We start from the raw sequence: 26,038 nt of genomic DNA on the forward strand, positions 1-26,038 counted from the left end.
CTTGTAACACGAAGTTGTGTGCATTCAGATGGTTGATTTCGAGACCTCAAGTTCTAAATCTGAAGTCTCAAAATCAAATTCGTGGAAAATTACTTCTGTCTGGAAAACTATGGCACTTCAGAGGGAGCCGTTTTTCACAATGTTTTATACCATCAACCTCTCCACATTACACGTCACCAAGAAAGGTTTTATGCTAAAAATTATTTTGAGTAACTACCAATGGTGTCCAGTGCTATAAGGAATGAAAACAACTTTTAAACACGATTTGATATTGAATACAATGAACTGTGGAGGAAGGTTTTTTTTAAATGTCTAATTTTACAGTAGCACCATGAATCGTTGATCTGTCAAATTTTCAAGTTTTAAACCCAAAATAAAATAACTAAATCGTCTCAAAAACTTGGGGAAAGGCAAAAACTATCGTCAACTGTCATACATTTCTAAGCAAATAATTGTACAAACCCTGCATTTTAAGTTAACAAATATAAGGTGGGTTTTAAAGGGATAAACTATTTTCTAAATAAATAAATCTTTTAATTATTTTAACAAACTAACTTTGCTGCAGTACCAGTGGGCCATCAGAAGGTTAAAGCCATTGGAAACTTTCTGAACAGAACAAAAATTAAAAGCTCACAGATTTACAAATAACTTACGGGGTTTACAGAAGGTAACGGTGAAAGGCTTCCCTTGAAATAATATTCCATGAAATGCTTTACTTTTTGAGAAAAACATTAAAACAATTATCAATTCTCGATATCGAGAATAACAGATTTATTTTAAACACATGTCATGACACGGCGAAACGTGCAGAAACAAGGGTGGGTTTCATAGCATTTCAGTCAAAAATATTTTTAGGAAATTGTTTCTACAATGATCATCTTTAAATCATGTTAGGTATGTGTATATCTGTAAACAGTTGTACTTTCAATCTTACATACCTCATGTACACCCTTTTAAGTCAAAGTACACATTTAGTTTTTGAACTGTTAAATTGTTTTAATTCTATAAAAATGTAGATTAATATACAATAAAACTAACCTATGTAAATTTCATTTAGAGACAAAATTAATTTTTGTGACTTACTCATTTTTCAAAAACTACAGTAGGCCTAATCTTTTAAGGGAAAATTTCTACCATCATTATTGTCAAATTGTGTGATGTTAATGTAGAACTGTGGACATTGTGTTTTGTGTCCTACAACAGTACCCAGACCATTTTAAAGGTGGAAGCATTTTTTATACATGAACATTTTTTCAAACTAGAACGGTTATGTCCATGTTGGAAGAAAAATTATTTATTGGAATAATACAAAATCTGAGAAACAATTCATGCATGAAACCTTTCTTAGATAGAAATGTTTTTGAATCCCCCACATGTGACATTCCTTTGAAGGGAATTGTTTCGAAACATGTAACACATTATCAAAACCTGCATTGCTTCTTAACCAAGTAGATTTTTATGGTAATTACCCAGGGTATATTCTCCCTCTAAATTGTGTAGGTTACAAACACATGCTTGCTACATTTCAAACGTCTGTACAATAGTTTAAAGACACTAGACACTGTTGGTAATTGTCAAAGACCAGTCTTCTCACTTGCTGTATCTCAACATATGCATAAAATAACAAACCTGTGAAAATTTGAGCTCGATTGGTCGTCGGAATTGCGAGATAACTATGAAAGAAAAAACACCCTTGTCAAACGAAGTTGTGTGCTTTCAGATGCTTGATTTCGAGACCTCAAATTCTAAATCTGAGGTCTCAAAATCAAATTCGTGGAAAATTACTTCTTTCTCAAAAACTACGTCATTTCAGAGGGAGCCGTTTCTCACAATGTTTTACACTATCAACCTCTCCCCGTTTATCTTTACCAAGTGAGGTTTTATGCTAATAATTATTTTGAGTAACAACCAATAGTGTCCACTGCTTTTAATAGGTATTGATCATAACTTAAAATTTAATTCTGATGAGTATTTTTAATACAACTCTGTAACATGTCTTTATTTTTAAAAGTACAATTTTGGGGTGAGAAAAAGCTAAGTGGGGTTACATCTTTTAAAACCGTTGAGACCTGCTCCAATAAAAAGAGGGTAAACATTATTGCATTGTTTAATTCTTATAGGACCGTAATTTGATCTATTTGGTGGAGCCCAATACCCGAGGATGCAAATATCTCAAAAGTTGAGTGAAATTTGAGAAAAGTGCCACATTCCGTTGATAAACTTTGACTTTGTCATTAAAGCAAAGGTAGCTTTTCAGATAACATGTATCGCAGTTACAATCTTTCTCATAGTCCAAACCTTTATTAGCAAAATGAGGCCATTCACAATTTTTGCGCCTAACACAGTTTAGTTTTTTAGGAAGCTGAGCAAAAGATTTCTTTCGCCTTTTTTTAAATTTGTTAGATATTTTGCTTTTTCATTTTCCTACACTACATCACAGACTATACACTTAAAAAGCAGTTAAAAATACATTTTTGGCACGATCCGGTGGGATGTAATAATTGTTTTCACAAGAGACGACTTTGGGATTTTGGAACTGTTTCGAATATAGATCTTTGTCTACTATCAAAACTACCCTAATTGGGATATAATTATTCTCTTATTGGAGCCCCCATCTCCCGATAAGGTTTGTTCTAAATCAAGAAAATTTAAGCTGAATATCATTTTCCTGAATGTGAATCTCCTGTTCAGTTAACACTGATACTATAAGTGATCATTTTCCCCTTATCCCAAGCATAAATCAACTGTTTCCGTGGATTGAATGACATCATAGTGGATTGTGACTGTGAGTTCTCGTAGGGAATATCCGTATCAAGCAAAACTTCCCCTGTGAATAAATTCACTGCAAAGTCCACAGTGGAGTGCCGGTTCTTGGAGCTTTTCGTGGTGTAGAGTATCCCGCATATAATGAAGGCGTCCCCTGCCGAGCTTTGAGGATGCTCGGAAACGATCGTTTCAAAAACCGAAAGATTCTCAAGATTGAGTCTGGACACGACAAGATTCTCATTATGCTCAACTGTCTTGTATATTACCCACAATCCATTGTCGTCGATGGCGAGGTCCAGATAGGTGTAGTCCGAGTCGTACAGGTACCCGACCCCGTTCTGCGGCTGGTAAACGGCGGCTGGGATGGAGTTACGCGCTGTGATGGTCTCGGTGGTGAAATCAAAGCGTACGAGTTCCGCTGAGCCGCCAGTGTGGAAGTATAGGGCGTGGTTGTAGACGACGTGGCCGGTGCCAGCCCAAAAGTAGGAAAGCCGATAGTACCTTGAGTATCTATTTGACTTCATGGAACCCATGTTACTGTACTCTGTGTAAAAACAAAAGAGATATATGGATTTGAAATTAATTTAGCTTTAAGAACTATTAACTACATTGTACACGCTAAAATAAGTTTTGTCTCCTGGGACGAAAATTATTCCTGTGGAATTGTTTCACTTAAAAACTACAGCACCTCAGCAAGTTATCTTCAAACCGTGCAAGTTTAATATAAATCTGTGGACAATATGTTTTGTGTTACAAAAAGTACCCAAACCCTTTAAGATTGAGTGCCTCAGCCATGAGCCTCCTCCCAGGGAACAGAAGCCACCAGAAAAAAAACCCCAGAAAAGAGCTGATGAATGTGGAAGACGTACACAATTATTCCCTTAACAAAAATATTTGCTATTTTTGGGGGGTGATGTCACTACTAGTGCTGTTTGGCACTTTGATGATGCAGTGATAGCACGAAATGTTTGTCTGACAGCCGGATGTTTTGAACAAAGTTGATGTAATTAGTGTGGAACTTTCCCAAAACTAAAATAAGAAAATGAAAAAAGGGGAAATATACCATGAGATGTAAAGAAACAGAATGGTATCCTGTGACAATGCTTACCGTAAACCACATCTCCAACTATGTGTTTAGTGACCCATATCATGTCAGGGTGCGGTGGGTCTGGAGCTGTATCCTGCATCCATGATCCCCAGAATGTGTTGCCATAGTGATGGTCAACAGGATCTCCTATGCTCATGAGTGAACACTCTATCAACAAAATATATTTTTAAAATCTGAGAATTAATATTGTAGCACTCTTTCTAGTCACAACATTTCGGTTAGAGCGACAAAAATTACAGTATTATTTTACTATAAGTAGGGTTTAAAACTTTGCATGCTGGGAGTATAATTATGCGAGGTTCGCGGCATGCAGCACCATTAGCCTAGTAAATCTCTTTTGAGTAGTGTTGGTTTTGAAAAGAACCAGTGGTTGCGACTCTTTTACTTGACTATAAACATTCAAGGGTGGACTGTTTTGTGCAATACCTTTAAGTGAAAGCTTGTAACTTTCTCAAATCTTTAAAAATTGCTATACTTTATAAAATCTAAATCTCACATTTTAGGTCAAATCTATACAAATCTGACATATGGATTAGTTATACATAGCTTACCAGACATTGGTGTTTTTCTGAGAGGAGGTGGTAATTTGGGTGTGTGAACGGGAGGTGGAGCGGTCACCTTTACTGTAAAAGCAAACAAAAATTTGTAAAATAATAAAACATTAATGTTTAGTTTTTTTTATAAATCTTCATGGTTTTATTAGTCCTTATTATATAACACCCAAGCAGATCCTTGCCATTTGATTGGAGGATTGTCCGTCACGTGATAGCAAATAAAAGTACCATTGCACGCTGAGTCACTCACCGTGCTTTTTCATTCCATCCGAAAAGTACCATTGCACGCTGCCAGCGTGCAATGGTACTTTTCGGATGGAACGAAAAAGCTGAGTAAAAACATCACTGCGTGCGCGTTGTCTTCGGTAACGCAGCAAGGCATATTAGTAAAATTACTAGCATTCGTCTTCTACAATTAAAAATTGGAGGCCTACGCTTTGTTTGTTTTGAAAGTTGTATCTTTCAATCAAAATGACAAAGATCTACTTGGATGTTATATAAAACAAATAATGAATGTTTTTCATTCGTGCAATGGTGCGAATATGTTCATTCGTTGAAAGCTGGAATGTTCCATTCAACTCGGCTCCGCCTCGTTGAATAGAACATTCCATCTTTCAACTCATGAACATATTTGCACCATTGCACTCATAAACATTCATTATGTGTATACCAGTACATTTTTAAAGCCTTTAAAGTCATAACTCTTGTGGTTTTTTATGGTTAGTAAGCTGGATATAAACTAGATTAAACAAAATATATTGTAATCAAAGAGAGTTACATGATTACAAAAATTACGCGTCAGGATAAGCCAAATTTAAGAAGGTTAGCTAAAAAAGCAAATGAGTCAAAAATAGTCAAAATCAATTTTGAATTACAATGTTAAAGAAAACTGTATGAATCATTGGTTAGAAAGACTTTAATGTGAACACAATTGTAGTTTTCCGTAACCTGAAGAAAATATTTAAATGGGTTTCAATAAAATTTTATGGTATCCTAACTTGAAATACTCTCTTTTTAAAATACGTTTTCAATTCTAACCTTGTTTTTCAAGCTCTCCATCATTTCCAAGTTGAATCATGCCTTGAGAAACAGAAGACAAACAAATCACTTGAGTTTTCTAACAAGATCAAACAATTGTTTTGGTCCTTTTTACAAATGTAAACGGAACCAATGTATCTACAAAATTGTCTTTAACAGCCACATGCCGAACAACAATAATTTACACAAAAAAAGGGAAACAAAACAATTTTTTTTAAAGATTTCTATAAGAGAAATCCTGAATTTTGTTTTAAAATCAACCAACTTAGTAACTCAGCACAGCTCCAAATTAAATTTGAGAAACTAGATATGTTTTCCTTTGTAGAACACAATCAAATTAATCAATTATATTTTAATTTGCTTTATTTTAGAAGTATAACTCATCTCTATTTTTGAAATCATACTATCAAGAGATTCAGATCCAACTTCTTTTGACTTTTTTACTTGTGAGAAAACAAGATTACTGTTTCAGACTAATCACCAACCAATAAGTTGTTAATGGCCTGACGTTTGGACCTTATAATGCGGAGTCATTCTCAAGTTTCTACAGTTATGTTGTTTCCTTTTGATATGTTGTTCACAAGATAAACACAACACATTAAAAGTTCATTAACTCGTCCAATAATCCAGTTTAACATCAGACAATGTTCAAACACTTTCAGTTTCTGATACACAAAACTGAAGCAGCTGCAGTACATAAGATGTTTACATTCTTCAAACTTTCCACTTACCCGAAGCGATTCCTTGGTGACCCTTCTCCCCCTTGGTTCCTGAATGACCCCTGGACCCGTCCCTTCCTGGTGGGCCAACGGGGCCCATTTTACCTAAAGAGAAAAGAAAAACAAAATCATTTTGCTTGCCGATTCTTCCTTAAAAAGAAAATTGTCCTCTTCCTTTGGAACTTCTTTTCACTATGAGGTAGAAGATTTTCTGAGTTGCTGAAGATCAAAAATAGAATGAGAAAAATTCAGTACAAAACTGCCAAGATAGTGTGGATACATTTTCTACAAAAATCATATTATTAGAAGGCAGAAGATAGAATGTTTGAAAGAACATCAACAAATCAAGAAAATAGTTTGCTGTCTTACCTTTCAAACAGATAAATGTATTTACCTTTTTTTACCCTAAAAATTATCACAAATTTAAGGGAAAAAAGGGCATGTCAAAAACAAAGTTTCAATAATTTTGATTCCCCCACTTCTTGCCTAAGCCATTTGATAGAATGTTTAAAAGAACATAAGAAAATAAAGACAATAGTTTTTGCTGTCTTACCTTTAAAACAGATGAATGTATTTACCTTTTTTTTTACCCTCAAAATTACCACAAATCCAGGAAGAGAAGGGCACGTCAAAAACAAAGTTTCCAACATTTTTGATTTTTTTTTTCTCCACTTTTTGCCTATGCCATTTGAAGACCACAGCAGTCGCTAGCAAGTGGCCTGCCCCAAAATGCCCATAGTGGGCCAGAGGCCAAAAACAGTCACAAGATTTGACCTTTACTTTAGCAAAAGGTCAAAGAAAAGATAATGTACCCAATTGACATTATCCAATGTTTTTTAGTTCACAAAGAATCTGCAATTCTAAAACAAACCCGTATATTTCTGTTTCATTATCAATTTTCCGAGCCAAAATCTGTAACAGGATACAACTCAATTTTTTTTTAATCATCCTGAGAATACTATCTCTTCTATATTCAGTGATAAAATTCTGTACCATTATCTGAAAGAAACGTGCTTTAAACTCACCCATATCTCCTTTGTCACCCTTTGCTCCAGTAGGTCCCTGGTTCCCATCCACTCCAGGCTCTCCTTGAAGTCCCCGTTCACCGGCTAACCCATCCCCACCCCTCTCACCCTTTTCTCCTTTCACCCCTTGTACCCCATCCAGACCCTTATCACCCTGCTCTCCCTTCCCACCCGGTACCCCATCAATGCCTGGTGGCCCTGGGGCCCCTGCTGGACTCCCATTTATAGTGGTACCATTCGAGCCAGGTGGACCAACTGGACCTGGTAACCCGTCCATACCCCTTTCACCCTTCTCACCCCTTTTACCCTGTTTTCCGGGTAGCCCATCCTCACCCCTGTCCCCCAGTCCCCCTGGTAACCCATCAATGCCCGATGGACCTGGTGACCCTGGATTCCCAGGCAGACCTGGCGGTCCAACTGTACCATTGCTCCCGTTCTCCCCTGGATACCCTAAAGATCCCGCTAGACCCTTGGAACCTGGGGTTCCCCTGGGACCAGTAGGCCCAACTGGACCAGGTGATCCATCACTTCCATGCTCCCCAGGGTCACCCTTTTCACCAGGTGCCCCTGGGGCACCATCTATGCCCGGCTTGCCCTCAGGTCCCCTTATCCCTTGGTACCCTCGAGGCCCAGGAGGTCCATGGAGAGACTGTAGCGTCTTGTTATCCAACTGCAGGATTTCCTTCAGCATTTCACTTGCTGAAAACAAGTAAATAAACTAAATAATTTGTTGACATTTCTTGAGAAAGGTAGTTAGTTTGGTGCCTGCCTCTTTTAAAAAAGAACACACAAAAGAGGATGGTAAGTTAAGAATACTTCTCTAGACAGACATTTTGACTATAATAGTATTTAAACCAGTTTGCCTGGAGTGTGTTCCTTCTTCATTTGTTTGTTTGGTCTTGGACAATTTGGTTGTATGTCTTAGTTAATAAACTTATTTTTTTTTAAACTTAATCATAATTAGGCACTGCTTGACAAGCTTTATTTGCATTCACTAAATTGTTATTACATAAATTATGTAATGGTAATGGTAGCTGATTTGATTAAAAGTTGTCAGATTTAGCTCAATGGGCAAAAGGCAAAAAGACAAGAAAATGGAAATTAATAATTCATGGAATGTAGTCATTGTTAAAAAGACATACACCAGTACACCAGTACAAACAATAAACAGACACTGCTCTAGAATTGCAAGGGTCGTGGGTTCGAATCCCACCTGAGTAACATGCCTGTGATATTTTTTCACAGGACTCGGGAAGTACTGAGTATACAGTGCTAATACACATCGGTGTATGGGTAAAAACCAAAATTAATATTCTTTATCCCCGATGCAAATTTAACATCTATTATAACAATAAACGTATCAATTTCTGTCAAAAAGAAGAGCAAAAGATGAAGTTGTCCAGTAAAGTGAGAAAATTATAGCCAATCAAAGTTGTATTTAAAAAAACCACGATACACCTTAAAATTTTAAATGTTGCTGTGTTGATTGTTCTGGTAGAAGTAGGACCTCCTGCCTGCTGGAATATAGGTTACTACCACAGAGTAGATTACAGAATGATGTGTTCCACTAAGTCCGTAATATTTACAAAGTCCCTGCCCTACCATTACAGAAGTTCAAGATCAAGGCATTACCTACACATGCGTCACCCTATCTCTTACCCTTGGAGTGCTCTGTCAAGTAAATGCACACATTACTCTAATCAAATACAAAACATACTATGTCTGCAAAAAGACTTTATCCAGTGAGTTGTCTGTGGAATGTACCAAATGGAATATCCAGACTCAAGTGTTTTTTTTTTGCTGTAAAACTTAGTTCGCTGTCGGGAAAATGTTGGCTGTAAAAATTTTAGCACTGTTTTAGCACTGTTTTTATGGAAAGTGTCAATGAAATCAATGCTGTCAATCTGTTTTGAAGGGGGAAATTATTTCAAGTGTGTAATCATTTTATTGCTAACAATCAAAGTGAAATTACTTTATTGGTTTGAAAATAACAAGTTGCCAGAAAAAAATATTTAGAAACTTTGACTTGAGTAAAATGTGTAAGGATCCAAAACTAGTTTAAAATGTACCCACTTAGTTTTCTTTGTGGTTTATCACTTGAAAAAGTAAATTAACACTTTTTTCTAAAGAAAGTAATAGATTATAAAGTCTGTTTTAACAGGGAAATTCTATGACTTTATATAAACACAAAATAAAATAGTGAATAATATTAAATTAATTTGCAGTATATGATTGCATGCCCCACTTTTTTTCTAAAGAAAGTAATAGATAATAAAGTCTGTTTTAACAGGGAAATTCTATGACTTTATATAAACACAAAATAAAATAGTGAATATTAAATTAATTTGCAGTATATGATTGCATGCCCCAATGGCAGGAATACAATGGGTAAAACAAAATATAAATACATCTATATGTTTTTCAAACACAAATTAAAACCCTAAATGGCTGAATTGACTTCTGTGAAATACATTGCAAACTCCCTTAAAAAAAGATTGCTTGTACACAATTGCCTTTACACAATCATGCTTTTCAACTTAAAGGAACATGTTGCCTTGGATTGGACGAGTTGGTCGTTGAAAAGCATTTGAAACCATAAAAATTCATAAGGTTAGATAGATAATTCAAAAGTAGAATATAATGATCCACACAAATTTGCCACGAAATTGCATGGTTTTCCTTTTACTTTGCAAAATAACATGGTTGGCCATCTATGAGAGTCAAAAATTTGACTCCCATAAGTGGATGACCGTGTTAGTCGACAAGGTAAAAGGAAAACCACGCAATTTCAAGGCATGTTTGTGTAGATCATCGTATTCTACTTTAACATCTTTCTAACCATATACATTTTATATCAAACGGTTACAAGCGCTTTTTATAGACCAACTCGTCCGATCCAAGGCAACATGTTCCTTTAAGCGTTGCTTCTTAAACCTCAATTGCATAAGTCCCTACTTCTGAGCTTCCTTGTGCCGTATCAAAATAAATTCTCTTTGCAAAATCTCTTAAACCCCTTTCACAATTGAGCTTAGTCCAAGTGCAAATAATAGTCTAAGATTCATGGAGAGTTTTCAAAGGAAATGTTTGCTCGCTCCAAATCATCGTAGACATTTAATGTTGAATGTGCCTCGGGGTATAGTGCTACTTAAATAAAGATTGAGTAGTTTTGAAAGTGATGTAGACTTTCTACATTTGATTCTATTCTTGGCAAGGTTTAAGCCAGGATTCGGTAAGGGTGTCAAAAATTGCTAGAAATTTCAAAACTGGGTGTCCACATTGTTCACTTTCAATACATTTACATGTACAAAAAACACAGATAGAACAGGGTATCCAAAAGACACAGTGACACCCCTCTGGCTATCACTAAATGCTATTTGGGTATATCTAAGAAGGTGAAAGTTACTTCAAACTGTGGTACATCATTGGCTAAAAGTGTTTAAAAAAACATTAATTATTTTTTATAAATTGTCTTGAAATCAGGTATGATATGTTGGCCTATGGAAAAAGTGGGAAAATTGTATTGAGTACAAGAGCTGACCTACATGTACATGTGGATTTGAAAAAGGCTTTTCAGACTTTTCAGGCTATTTAAAGCCAGGGTATACTTTTGGTAATTGACAAAGACCATTATCCTCACTGTATCCCAACCTATGCATGAAATAGGCTTAAAAAAACTGTGAACATTTATAAACACAATTGGTCATCCAAAATGCAAGAAAACAATGAAAGAAAAAAACCACGAGATCAGGGCCCAATTTCCTAAAGCTTGTAAGCACAAAACTTCTGCTTAGCACAACAAACTTTTGTTTAGCCAAAATACCATACAGTTACCATTGCTGCGACTTGTACCCGCGGTAATTTATTACTTAGCCAATGAATTTGCTGAACAGCATTTTCTTCTTAACAGCTTCATCATGAAACTTGGCCCCCGTTGATTAGGAATTATACAACTTTGTTTAACACTTACCATTACAAGACGGCCCCATGTCACCTTTTAATCCCGGAAGTCGGACGAGGACGGGTAGCTCACTGTCTCCTTCAACACCTTCAAGATTAATGATCATAGATCAAAGATACACACATTAAAGGTGTTCACTCTATGGGTTTTTAAAATTATTTGCCTACACCACAAGACCACTGAGATGGCTAATTCAGCGTGAGGGCTACACTTAATTGATTAGTGCTGCCCACCCGAATCGAACTGCCACCAGGGGCTCGTTGATACCTACTCCTGGAGCTGAAATAAGGTTGCAACCTTCACAGTCCTTAAAGATGTAGGCATGGGTATCATCTGGCTGGTAGACCAGGGTTCACTGCCTGACAAATCATGGACCTTAAAGACAATTATTATCAGAAATAGGGTTGATTTACTCTGGGTCCGCCTAACACTTATCTTTTTGTATTTTATTCCGTGTAATATGATTGTTTGTAATGCATTGTTTTTACTAAATTTTTGCTACTTTTTTAACTGTTGTGTATTTTTAAAAAACCATAATGCTATTTTGTTTTGCTCATGTTTGTTAATCCTGCATTTTAATGTTTTTCTTGACTGTACAGCGCTTTGAAACAGTGTTAAAGCGCTTTACAAATGCATTTAAGTTAAGTTAAGTTAAGCTCTTACTCACCCAGTTCGCCATCAGCACCCGGTGGTCCCTGTGGGCCCAAGTCACCCCTGCGACCCCTCTCACCCTTCTGACCTTTCATCCCAGTGCCATTTACTCCTGGAGGCCCTTGGAGGCCATCATCACCCTTCGGCCCTATCTCCCCATCTTGACCCTTGGGACCTACTGGACCTGGGGGTCCAGGTTGTCCAATAAAGACCACCTGCCTCTCAGAAGCAGCACCGTTTGCTTGGCGCAAATCTTCTTCTGTCTGAATATCGCCTACAAATCATAGTAAACACAACATTGTTGATTGTTTGTATATCCCAGGATGTTACTCCCTCCACATGAGACTAATTAATGAATAACTGTCAGGCCTGATACTTCACTAAGACAACAAAGGCGTTCCGAGTGCCTCCATGCCTCTTCGTCAATGCCTTTGTGCCCTTGAAATGCTGCAGTAAAAATTTACAATTGTGCTCATGGTGCCCTTCACCAAGTGCCTTGTGCCCGTGTCCTTTCGAAAACAAAGCATACATGCCTTTAGTGAAAGATAACAACAAAATAAATGGAATGATAAAAAAAAAGATTTTATTAGACAAGTTACCCGAGCATAATCAAGAAAATACGGAATTTAGAAGATTTACCTTGTTTGACACAGAGGCAACCATTCTGCTGACCCGATCCAACTTCATCGAAACCTCCTACATTTCCCATGTCACCTCTGACCCTTGATGGACTCCATGAGCCTACTTCACCTCTCTGACCTTTATCTCCCTTTGTCCCGGCCTTGCCATGCCGACCATGCTGGCCTTCAGGTCCAGTCTCACCAAGGTCACCCTTCTGACCTTTCGGGCCAAACGATCCCTGGATTCCTTGAGGACCCATATCACCATCGTCACCCTTTTGACCCACTGGTCCAGTCTCTCCCTGCTGACCCTCTGGACCGACGTCTCCTGTGTCACCCTTTTCTCCCGGTGGACCCTCTGGTCCTGGATCACCACTCTGACCCTTAGCTCCCGGTTCACCATCCTGACCTGGTTCACCAGATTCCCCTTGAAGGCCAGGGTCACCAGACTGACCTTTGGGGCCTGGCAGGCCTGGCAGGCCTGGAGGACCACTCTGGGCAGATAGCTTAGCTGTACTGACCAGAAGCATTTCTATCTGGTTCTCCAAATCTGAGTAAACAAATAATAAAAATAAAAAAAAAAAACGAAAATATTATCAAGAGCAAGTTTGTCTGTTTCAGCTGTTGAGATCTCCTTTCCATATTCATTCACACCATACACCTTGAACGGGTTAAGAAAAGAAACACAACTGTACCACTTTGCTACCATCAGTCCAGCAGTTTTATAGTTGTATTTGTAAGTACCTTAAACTATACAAAAAGTGACTCAACATGTGAAGTGTTATTCAGTGCAAAAAATGCAAGAAAAAAAAGAAGAAAAAAAAACAACAACAAATAGTTGGTTAGAATAAGGCTTATAAGGTAGAGATTACCAGCCAAAAGGGCCAAGTGATTTTTCCAAGTGTCTGGTTCACCATTTATTTTCCAGCTTAGCGTAGAATAAATCAGGCCCTGGTAAGTTGCAGTCATAAGTCCCATTTCTATTTCACTCACCCTTATCCACACACGTGCAGTTTTTTCCGTCATCATTCCTCGCCGTTCCCTCAGGACCACGTTTCCCATTTGGACCCGAGGGTCCGATTTTACCGGGTCTTCCAGTGGCCCCTTGTGGACCAGGTGGACCTGTGAGGTTTGAAACCACAAGATTAAAAATCTAAAGTAATTTTTTTAATACTTCATTAAGTTGTTGCTCTTTAATTTAGGCCCCTCTTACCTCCATGATGTTGGTCTGAGTTCCAACCAAGTCACTGGGTTAAATTTCATAAAAACTTGCCAAGCACAGACACATCTTGCTTAACAGAAACTGGCTACCTGTCAATATTCCATTAAGTTTACATACACTCATATTAATCTTAGCAAAGAAATATGCTCAGCAGTATTTTCTGCTTAACAGCTTTATGAAATTGGATCCTGTTGTTTTTTAAATAAAACTAAGGTGAGTAACAGCAGCCAATCCAAAGCATCCCTGATATTTCAAACAATGGTGAAATATTGCCAGAGACGTTGGTTAGTCAGGCAGTTTGAGATAGGTTGATGAAAACAGGCACAGTTCAGACTCCCACTCCAAAACATCACCAAATTTGTTTCTTCTTCAAATAAGAAGATTCCACACCCTCTTGAATGTAGATCAGTGGCCTACATTTTCAACGTTTTGAAACTATACACTTGTAACTCAAACCTTAATATATCATCTTCTAACAACAAATATCCTGTCAATATGAAGACATTTGGGGTTTTTTTTCACAGGGGAAATGTCACAGCAAATGACAAAAGGTAGTAAATTTATTTTTGGTGTCATGAATGTAAATGTCACTTGCTGTGTATTTAGTGTACGTGCGAGGAGGAGAGATTTCAAAGAAAGGGTTATAGATTGGTAACTTCTCCAACAATAAGCAACCGTAAAAACTTACTTTGTGAGAAGCACTGCATCTGCTGATAGCATGATGCTAATTGGAGAAAGAATTCCCTTCAAATAATATGGTAAGAAGCAAAGTATGATGTCGCAATACAATCTTAAGATGAAATCTTAGTGCTTTTTGAAAAATCCATCCCAGATACCAAGATAATTTAAAGTGTTTACCTGCAGGACATTTGCTTGATGTGTTGTTACAAAATGCTATCACAGAGTCGAGCTGTGGGAATACAAAAAGTTAGTAAAATCAAAAGAACATTTTCATCTCGTGGGCTTTTAAGACATCTGTTCTACAATGTGCAGGTTGTGGTTTCACCTGCAGTATTCAGAAAGCAATGAGTTGACAAATACACACATCAGTGAGGACCCCCCCCCCCCACATTATTTAAAGGAACGTTACAGAATTGGTATGAAACAAAAATCGTGAAGATCACAGATTTACATAAAATTAACACGGTCTAATGATGATGATAGTTGAAAACATCCCTAAAAATATTTCTGTCTGCAATTGTATATTTGATGAGAAAAATATAATCTAACTTCACATTTGGAGTTTATCGCTCAGTGAGCGTTTTATTCATTTTTATTTTGGCATTGATGCAATGCAAAATTTGTAATCTTTTTTTATTACTATTCTCTCATGACCCAAATGGCCGATCGATCTCAAACTTCTACAGGCTGGTCAGTTTAAAAATACAGAAATTTAACTGCCACTCCTCCAATGTGTACTGTTCATGTTCCTTGGTCACGTTTGCTCATAATGCTGTTTTTACCCTGTTCTAAAAAAAAACATGCAATGACAGATGCACAATCAATTGGAAAAAAGTGAACACCACTTCCCTTCAATCACAAAATAGGAACATAACTTTCAGGAGTGTAGAAATTTTTCAGGTCAATAAATATTCCACTAATGATAACAACAACTCTTCATAAATTGCTTAGACTCTGTTTGGCGAGGTCAAAACAGACAACGGGTCAAGAATTCACAGTTCATTTGTAGAAAAGGTTGCCTTCCATTTCATTCATTGAATTGTCCATACGGTGTTGACATTTCTTCACTTTAGTCTAGTTAAAGCCTTTGTGGAGTTCAGAATAAATCGCCAGATTTACATGTGCTTATTGTGGAGCCGAACATGTCGAGTGAATGTAAATAGGGCTATCAATGGGTACAAGGTTGAAGTTGTGTAACCCTTGGAATTGTAGGAGGGCATGAGTTGTCTGCTCAGAGAGCTGAGAGCTGTCTACTGCTCGCTCAATTTATCCTTGCTCCAATTGTAGTTCATTCAATTAAGTAGTGTGTATATCTGCCTCAAGTGACTTTATATTGTGTTTATTGCCGAACACTTTTGAAGTTCCTTCTTTTTGAAAAAGTTGTTGCAAACTGCTACCAACTGAAATGACCTGTGGCATAAATAAAGAAGGCTTTGCGTTCTGACCCCAGTAGAGTCTTTCTTACATGCTTTCGAGAAAGACTCTGCCTAATGTTGAGACCAGTGTAACATTATTTTTAATACAGTTTTTTTTAAAGGTGTGATAGTGATAAGTTACCGCACAGTCTATTGTATTCTCCACCTTGCAAACTTTCAAATCCTACTCATGTAGCCTACATACACGGTGTTACCACACACCTTACTAAATTGTATCTCTACCATGAACAGTTTCAAATCTTGGTGTTACTGCAAACCTTACTAGTACTATACTAGATTGAATCTCTGCCTTATAAAGTTATCCTATCTGTCAAAAATTTAAACCATTACCACTCAAGTGATTTAGTTCAATAATATCTGCTTAGTTTTCTGCTTTGCATAACAGAGTCCCACTAACACACTCAACAAAACAATCTCAAAAAGTAAGAAAGAACTTAGTTATTATAAACTTGTCCCTAGTTCTACATACATTTATACCTGTTTTGACAAGACAAAAATGTCTTTGTTCTGACAGACCGATTGGGACATGATAAACTGTATGATGATGTCATCAGTCATCTAAAGATCAACAGCAAACGTCAATGAAAATACATAGAACCACACAATGTTTACAAATCTTGGCTCAAAATATTCCTTTTGTGTGGTCCCGGAGTGTGTAGGCGTGTGTGTACAAACTCCATCCTCACCCAAACAATACGTGCCTATAGATAGCATCAAAACATGATTGATAAATTGCAGACTTTATAAAAACCTTGTAATAAATAGCACATGGTTCAGTCTGGAATTTTCTCACATTTGTTTTTGATTGTAATTCTTTGATAGGAAATGCCATTATTTGAAGGAATCGTACATTCCTGTCCAATAGTTTCAAAATGAAAAAACCAATCCAACAATGCTTAGACCACTTTCAACCAACTTGACCTAAGAAATAGATGCAAAAGAGGTTTAATGGCCTCACGTTTTGCTACTAACAGGGCCTTTTTTAGCCTTTGAGTAAGACTCAAACACAACCCGCACTGAGGTTGAAAGGTGAGGTATAATTTCCCCTTTCTTGCACAACAACATTTTGTAAACATTTCCTTGCAGGCAAGTTTAAAAAGAAAAAGAATAAAAAAAGAAGAGGTTAATGGATGAATTCTTGCCACACTTGTCTTTATATGTATTTGAAAGTTGCAAAAAAATAAATAATTTTTGTTTAGTATTTGAGTTGGTGTAGATTTTCTCACAGTATTTCAGAAGGAAACATTTCTCAATGATGATTGGTGCTGGTATCAACAGATGTAAAATCTGCATCAAGGATAAATAATTCGTTTTCTGAAATGCGTGTCACATTCTAACAACAAACCCCATTTGGCCCCCATCGCTGATGAAACATGCTTGCGTGAAAGGCTACCATTGGCCGAGAGTCGTGCGTATCACGTACACAAATATTTGTCACTGTTTGTCATCAAAGATGGCGCAAATTTACGCCATGTGCATTCCATCTATAGATAGAGCTACCAGTAACCCATCTTGCGTCTTTGTCGATCGTAACATAAATATACTGGCATCAAGCTTTAATAAAGTTTTCAATGCCCCTTATTTTTGACCGCGCGAGGGCGCTATAAATAGTATTTTGATCACTTCCGGGGGTACACGCGAATCGCCCTGCACAAATTAATAGGCGTTCTGTCACTTTTGTTGCGCCGTAGTTTCAATTTGCTTTAGAGGTGGATTATAACGGCTCCTTTAAAAGTCTTATTGTCTGTGATGGATTAGATGTCTGTGGTTATAATGTGTTCCAATCTTTAAAAACTGTTTTGCGTATGAATGAATATACCCCCGGAAGTGATTGAGAGCGCCCTCACGCGGTCAAAAATATGGCCCATTATCACTACCTTAATGTCAGAGCGATGACCTGAAGCCATGCCAAAAATAACACTACTCATTAGGCCTATCAAGTATCAGTAATTGGACAGTTGCCCTTCTAGAAGAATTTTGAATTTACGATGGAAGAGACAATAAAGGGGTATATGCACCATCAGCAACAACTAGAAGAGGTCACTTTTAAAGAGACATTTCTTCCTTGGATGTAATTAAAAATTGAGAAAGAAACGATAATTGATTTGTCCTTCAGATGGGACAATAAGCCATAATGTGCTGTGTACTGGGATTAGTAGTGCACACGCCCAGAATACTTATTGTGGAAGAGAAGGGGACAACATGATATTTCTGTTTCACCAGCAAGCACCCATTATGCCTAGTTTCCTCAGGCTTGCGAGCTACTGTGATTAAAGCCATTATACACTTTCGGAACAGAAAAAGAAAAAAAAAAATATCACAGATTTACAAATTACTTACAGGGTTTACAGAAGGTAATGGTGAAAGACTTCTCTTGAAATATTTATCCATGAAATGCTTTACTTTTTGAGAAAACATAAAAACAATTATCAATTCTCGTTGTCGAGAATTTCAGATTTTGTTTGAACACATGTCATTACACGGTGAAACGTGCGGAAACAAGGGTGTTTTTTTCCATTATTTTCTCCCGACTGCGATGACCGACTGAGCCTAAATTTTCACAGGTTTGGTATTTTCCATATAAGTTGTGATACACGAAGTGTGGGCCTTTGGACAATACTGTTTACCGAAAGTGTCCAATGGCTTTAAGTTCACTTTTATGGAGGCATCCTTGGTTTCATTATACCAGAAATATCTCATGGTAAAAAAGGTCAGATTTGTTGATATCCTGATGTTATGAAGCACCTTTTGCACTTTGATATTACATGGGAAATCAATCAAGTCATGCATTAACAGTAACCAAAATTATATCCACACAATCAAGCGGAAAATATTAAGACAGGCGCGGTTTTAATACAGGACACAATTACATCATAACAGGAATGCAGTTTTAAAACTCCAGTCTCTCTGCACGTACAACATTTTGGCATATCAGAGGAAAGTTTTTCATAGTTTGGCAAAACACCTGCATATGTGATCAATGAAAATTCTATATTAGTCCGGTCAGGCAAATAGGGAAGCATCAATGTAGGTTAACTCAAGCAGAATCATCCTGTGCATAAAAAAAACACAATCCTCAATGTCGACTTTAGCGCTGTGGTGGGAAAAGCCCCGTGGGTTGTTTCCCCCCTTGTGGTTTTTTGAGGGGTTTTCTTTGAAACAAACTGCCGATGTTTATAGTTGATATTTATACTGCCACTCTTGGGATATACATACTTCCTCAAAAAATAAAAATAATAAAAAATCCTTTTAGACTCTTGGAAGACTTGAGGGGGTAATGCCGGTCAAAGTCACCTGAAGTAAAAAACCTGATTTTCATTTTTCAAACACTGGGTAAAATGCTTCTGGTCTTAAGTTAGCCTTATCTAACTTTAGACCTTGCAAAGGGAGTATATTTTTGTTCCCCCAGAGTTGGCTTAGAAATATAAAAATAACATCTTAAGAGGGGGCTGCTTTAATAAAACATACTGTAGGGTCCCTCTACTTTTGTTCACAAATAAGTGAAGCATAAACAATTTGGGAAAAGTTTGAGAAGCATTGCCGGGGGGGTGGAGCTGCTTCACCTCCCCTTTACCTGGTTATACCTAGCTGCATTATGGCAAACTGAAAAGTGCAAAGTGTTGTTAAAGAAAGGAATATCAGTGTGACAGAAAAAAAATTATTTGGCTGTGGCTGCAGCTACATTGCCACTTCCATACTACAGTGTTGCTGTTAAAGGCACTATATACACCTTTGGTAATTGTCAAAGACCAGTATCCCCACTATGTGTATCCCCAACATATGCATAAAATAAACAAATCTGTGAAAATTTGGGCTCAATTGGTAATCAAGGTTACAAGAGAATAATGAAAGAAGAAAAAAAACCCTCGTTGCACAAATTTTGTGTGCTTTCAGATGCCTAATAAATGGCATTAGGCCTGAAGGCATTTAATTTTGAGTGATAAATATACAGACTTCAGAGGAAGCTGTTTCTCACAATGTTTTATACTATATACAGCTCTCAATTGTTTGTTACCAAGTAAGATTTTGTCACTGCTAACAATTATTTTAAGAAATTACCAATAGTCCAAAAGACACCAGCTATATAGCCACTAGCAGAAGTCCTTTAAAGAATTATTCAAGGTATAATTGTAACAGTCCAATACTTTTAGCTTGTATCATCTCTTTAAATCTATGTTTAGAAGTAAAAAAAACCCAAAGATTCCCAGCTGCTATAATTGTTTCCAGATGCTACCTGACTAGACCAATTTAAGATCCAAGTACCAGCCAGGACTCGTAAATATTATGGTTTGACAGATCTTAAACATTTCCTTCTTATGGTACATTTTAAATCCTCAAACCCTGTAGTAATGTGTGACTTTAGCAGCCAATACCTATGATATAGCCTTTAACCACCATGCATCTATTTTTCTCCCATTCATGTTGATGTACTCAAATCGAGGCTGGAAGGTAAAAATGATCGGGGGTGGATGGATTTCACAAAGAGTGAAGACATAGTCTTATCTCAAGTTTAACTTAGGACTAGCCTTAATTTTTTTTTTACTAACTCCGTACTATTAAAGAGTTCAAGGATCCACATAGCCCCAAGTTAGGACTTTTTATACCTTTGTGAAATTTACCCCAGGGCCCGATTTTAAAAGGCCTGTAAGCACACAAAGAAAGATGTGCTAACAATAGAAACATCTTGCTTAGCAAAACTGATGGGTACCAGCCAAAATTCCACAAAGTTTTCAAACACTCTGCAAGTGGTGCCCCACTCACTTTTTGCTCAGCCAAGAAATTGCTAAGCGCTGCGGTATTTTCTGCTTCTGCTTAGCAGCTTTATGAAATTGGACCCAGTCCCCTGTTCTGTGTAATTTAGAAAGGATGTTACAAGACTCTTGAGCAGAGACGCTGTCGACAACAGCAAGATGAAGCAAAGAGCCCTGCCTGAAGCTAGAGATCTAGGAACTAAGATTTCCAACACTTATTGAATCTTGAACAAATAACTGCAAAGAACTTCAATTTATTTCAAAAACCTAATTTCCAACTGCATTAAAAGCGAATCCAGAGATAATTTGAAAAGGACAAATTACTCTTTGATACGGGATAAACTTCTCCATCAACATGGGACTGCTGATGCTAAATTGAAACATGTGTTCTTGTCACGTTGTATCGAACTTAAATAAAAAGAGAATGGAATAATTCCTTTCACTCACCGATATAGTGATGGGAAGTCTTGCGTAGGCCTCGATGGAGCCGCCCTGAAAATTGAAGTCTTTTCCCCCGGGGCTGTCCTTGCGCACCCTTCTAAATCCCGGCAAATCATCGGGTCCGTTCTGATTATCATTTCGTGCCGTCAAACCCAACTCCGCCCGTACTCCTCCGTTGCTGGTGGTGTTGGCCCGGTTCCTGTGCCCTGATGCACGGCTGGCCCTGGGGCTACCAGAGGGGTCTTCGTCGTCTTCGGAACTCGGTGGGGAAACTGTGATAGCAAAGAGCATTTCTCCGTCCGGACAGGAACATTTTTGGCTCAGATCGTCTCTGAGCTGTGCCAGAAAGATAAAAGTGACCACGAAGCAACTGATGGAGAACACAGCAAGGATGGCACAAGTGAAATAAAGGATTTTTATGTGGTGCCTATGGACGCAAACAAGATCCTTCTCTCGCGCCATGTTCTGTTTATGCACTCTGATTGTAATGCATCAACGTGTAGGGACGGGTTTTGTCCTCAAACCAACCCCTCGATGCAATGTGTCAACGACACGAGCACGTGTTACTGCCAGCAGTGCGTGACCTCGCGTAAACTTTAGACCAATGGGAGAAAATGACCCAATTAATTATGTCGCGAGAAACAAGTGCAGTACACTTGTCTGCTTTGTTTTGCCACCAGGAAATAGCTTTCTGGCCCCAAACTCTTAGATAATTGGCTCTCAAAATGTGAGCTGTTCACAGAGAACCTATTATGTTCAATGGTAGTTTTAAGATGGACAGTATAGTGACAGCGTAAACCAGAAATTGGAGCCAGTGCATAAAATAGCAGCAAGATAATTTTTCCCACACAACACGGTGGCAAACGCAAGACATGCAAAGCGAACGTAATAAGTTGGTGTGTAGTTTCCGCACACAGAATAGCTAATAAATCTATTTTAAAAAATACAGCTACTTATGAACACTGTAGATTTTTAAAACTGTGTAAAAATACATTTATTTAGATTGATTGGCATTTTTGCAAACGAGTATGCTGAATACCAAGATATTAAAAAAAATACTTTTCATCAAAATCTCCAATACATTGGATTTGAGAGAAACTGGATACACAGCATGTGATCTTGTTAATCCAGATACCAAACCATTCGGAAGAAACGCGAGCCTTTTACGAAGAAAACTTTTTATTTGTGCAAACTATTTGCGTGTATTTGAGTGCCATTTAATCCCCCAGACCCAACTTCCGCGAGCACAACATGTGGTCCTTGCATGACGCTGGGCAAGCCTTGATTTCAGGCACTTTTATCCCCCCAACAATGGCCTTAAAGGTAGAACTTTCTGACCCGTAGTGTGGGAGCTCAAAGCTGGTTCACTTTGTGCGCAGTGGTAAAGGCGGCTTAGTTCGACTAAGCGTAACGTATACACAATGGACCATACTGTACTTGGGGTGTGAAAGTGCTCACGACCGGAACAAGTTGGCTTAAACTTGAACTTGGTAGTGTTTCAACCTCTTAAAAAGGCACCCTTGTAAATATGTCTCAACCATCGTCAGGTTGTTTTCATTTGGGTAAACCCTATTAATATTAAGTAGGATTTGAAACTTTGCAAGGTGGAAATAAGATATAGAAGAGTTTGCGGTAACACCATGTAATAACTATCTCTAAATGAGTTGGGGTGGTTCTGAAAAGAACCGTTGGATTGACTCACATTTCGACCAGTATGCTCTGATCGTCATTAATATTCCTTGTACCGCTCCATCTTCTGCCAGTCTCGTTCATGTTTTCAACAATTAAACAAAATTGTATCCTTGTAAAATTGCCACCCTTTCCCCCCTATACTCACTATTTGTTTTTTGTGTTTACAGTACATTATTAAAATGTGGCGCAACCAGGTTCCATTCTGAGAAAGCTGTTATAAGCAGAAAAAAACTGTTAAGCAAATTTCTTTGCAAAGCAAACAATTAGTGGGCCACTAGTCACACCAATGTAAACTTCATGGAACTCCAGCTGCTAAGCAAGCTTTTTCTTTGCTGAGCAAGTTTTTATGCTTACAGGCTTTATGATATTGGGCCTAGACATTTTCTTCGAGGAGGGCAAGTGAGTGCAAAGACCTTTTTCTGGGAGGGGGGGGGGCTGTTGGTAACTATTGAATATATTGAACCTCTCTTTTGTGCATTTTTTAAAACTGGGCCCTGGGGTAAAAAAAATACACCTCTGTAAAGTATAATTGTCAGTTTTTAATTTTTTATTTCAACTTTTGGCTTGAATTCTTATCACTTTTCTACATATACACAACAAAATATTGTTAAAAATACCGTTCTATTTCCTTGAGTGCATCAACCACTGTTTTGGGATACAAGATCACAAATTAAAAAACAAATTTTACAACAAAACTTTATAGTTCTTAGTTACATAAGAGTCGGATGTGTATGTCACAATAGTACCAGGGTTTGCTCATTCTGAAGGTTGCTATACAAATGATTGCCCCTAATCATGTGGCGTAGCAACTGTCTCGATAGTCTGAGGAATTCAATTGTAAGCGGTGCATTGTAATTAAGCAATTCATTGCACCAGACATTATTCAAGTCTAACTCGCAAATGGCTTATTGCACACTGCTCCAAATTATGACAGAGCTATAGTCGTAGCCGTAGACACAGCCAAGGCTTGGAAAATGATAAAGATTGAAAGTTGCCAGGGGAAATACTGGTACTGGTAATTGTCTGCATTTTTCTCATTAATGACAACAATTTCTTGAATGTGAATGTTTTGCAGATGCAAACAAATTAATCGTCCTAAAATAAGGTTGGACCATAGAGAAAGGACGGTTGGACCTAGGTAGTGTCAAGCAATTTGTCGAATCTGACCATCCTAAGGGCCAACTACTGCAAACCATGAGCTTCTGAACTCTGCATCAAAAATCTACGTCCCCAAATGAACTTTCTAACCTCTCAAGATTCACAAAAAACACCTTTATTTAGATAGAAAGAATTCCCTGAGGCCATTTCAAGCTAAACAGTACCCCCTAAAGAGGAAAAGTACACTAAATTCATTTAACTGTTTAATCCCATCAGCTCATTGCGACTGATCAAACAAATACCATTGTATGTGTACACAGGAACCAAAATGGGTGGCGAAAAATTGCTTCAGTACAATTCTCACATGAGGGGAGCTAGAGATGCAAACAAATAGCAGGGTCCTATGTGTCACTCAGAGGGACCGGGCATTGAGAAGTTGACAGGCAAGACAAATAAAAACTTCCTATTGGTTCAACAAAATCAGCATGAGAGCCGTTCCTGATTTGTGGGCCAGGTTTTGGCTCCAGGAAAGTTATCTTTCTCCTTTCAGGTATTGTCAAAGTTTTGTTAACATGTCTCCTAAAACCCCTGAATGCACAGTAGCAATATGAGGGCACGGAGGAACTCTGCACTATGTTGGCAACCACAGCTGTGGTTTAAGAAATCTTTACTTTTGGAGAAAATCTTTTCCAATTCAATACATCTTTACAAAAGATCTATCGTGGACCACTTTACCAATTGCAGTGACATTTCTTGACATTATTTACCAATTACAGTCACATTTTAATCACGACACTGTTTACCAATCACAGTGACATTTCATGAAACTATTTACCAATCACAGTGACATTTCATGACATTAATAATCCTCATCGGTTCACAATGTGTCACTGCTACACGTTCAAGGTCTTTATTTTTGAGTGTTTTCAGAAGGTCCTGTGATGGCTGCTTTTAGTAAATGCGCCTAAGCTTTTTGTCAGGGAGCACACTGAGCTATAGTAAACTGTTTGTTTTATTACTTGCGCCCTGGAAAATTAAATAGCCCACATTTTACAAATGATTTCATAAATGTATAAAAATCCGTTATTTATTTGTTACTTCCATGCACTATCCTCGCACGCAGCCACTGATTTTTGAAATTCAAATTGCACAAAAAAATAAGGCAAGGGTGTTAATGACACGTCGCCTAAAAAAGGTGACACTGATACCTAAAACAATGCAACCAAATTTTTTTTGATCACGTCACCTGAACCCAGGTAAACACAAAAACGTGCTAAGCACAGAAAAGTATTGCTTAACAGAAATTAGCTACCAGCCAAAATTACATTAATTAAGTATACATTGTTGTGACTAGTTCCACACTCAATTTTTGCTTAGAAAAGAAATTCTTCCAGCAGGGTTTTTTGCTCAACAGCTTTAAGAAATTGGGCCTGAGGTGAATTAAATTGAACAAATTGAAAATTAATAATAATACCAACACTTATACAGCGTCTTAATCATGTTGACATGCTCTAGGGTGCTGAACATGGCATTAGTAATGGACAAATCAACAAATAAGAAACAGAATTATAACATTAGGAGTAAAAACATTCTTAAAAACATTAAGAAACAAACAATAGTTTTTCTTAAAGCAAATATCAACAATCTTTAGTTTGAGTTGAGAGACACTATTTTTGAACCAACTGATGTTGGATTTAGCTTCGGCTACAGCTTCAAGCAGTTGATTGAGTTTTTACTTGGCATGTCCAAATAAGCGGATATGGCTATGGCTGAACAGTCACCATTTTGGTAAGCAAATGTTTGATGTCATTAATAACAATCAACAATCTTCATACTTCTACATGTACACTGATCTATTTTTTTATCAGAAGAGTTGTTCACCGAATGTTTCCAGAGTCCGAGGAACTCATATTCGGGGGCAACCTCCAGATCAGCAAATCCTGGACCCAGGAACCATTGTGCCAAACACATCCATTAAGTTTTTTTTTATCGGTGTTTCCCGCCTCTATTCTAACTATGCAGAAGCTGACTCCGACATGTGTGATGTAGCAAATTTCTCAATAGTCTCAGGAATTTAAGAGCAAGTTCAAGTGCGCACATTTAGTCCATCAGTGGTCGACCACAGACTAGCAACGCACATGTGCAATGACGTACTCACCCGAACGACTCGAAGCAAGTCTAGTCAACCTTCCACCTTTTCTCTTAAAGTGTCACTGGTTCCCCTCTGCGCTTAACACATGTTAGAATGGAACATGCTGTTGGGACCAGTGAAGAAACC

General features: G+C 37.7%; 1 protein-coding gene across 1 annotated transcript; it reads right to left on the reverse strand.

The window, feature by feature from the left end:
• Positions 1–1,890: 1,890 nt before the first annotated feature.
• Positions 1,891–21,432, reverse strand: LOC117295956 (collagen alpha-1(I) chain-like). The gene is made up of 12 exons (XM_033778768.1): positions 20,977–21,432; positions 14,520–14,571; positions 13,433–13,561; positions 12,459–12,989; positions 11,836–12,093; positions 11,178–11,255; positions 7,211–7,909; positions 6,198–6,290; positions 5,467–5,508; positions 4,426–4,497; positions 3,875–4,021; positions 1,891–3,310 (listed from the first exon to the last, which is right to left on the reverse strand). The coding sequence occupies exons 1-12, from the start codon at positions 21,430–21,432 to the stop codon at positions 2,688–2,690; spliced, it is 3,180 nt and encodes a 1,059-aa protein (XP_033634659.1). The 3' UTR covers positions 1,891–2,687.
• Between the last annotated feature and the right edge of the window lie 4,606 nt (positions 21,433–26,038).

Source organism: Asterias rubens, chromosome 10 (assembly GCF_902459465.1).
Source record: "Asterias rubens chromosome 10, eAstRub1.3, whole genome shotgun sequence".
Taxonomy (NCBI): Eukaryota; Metazoa; Echinodermata; class Asteroidea; order Forcipulatida; family Asteriidae; genus Asterias; species Asterias rubens.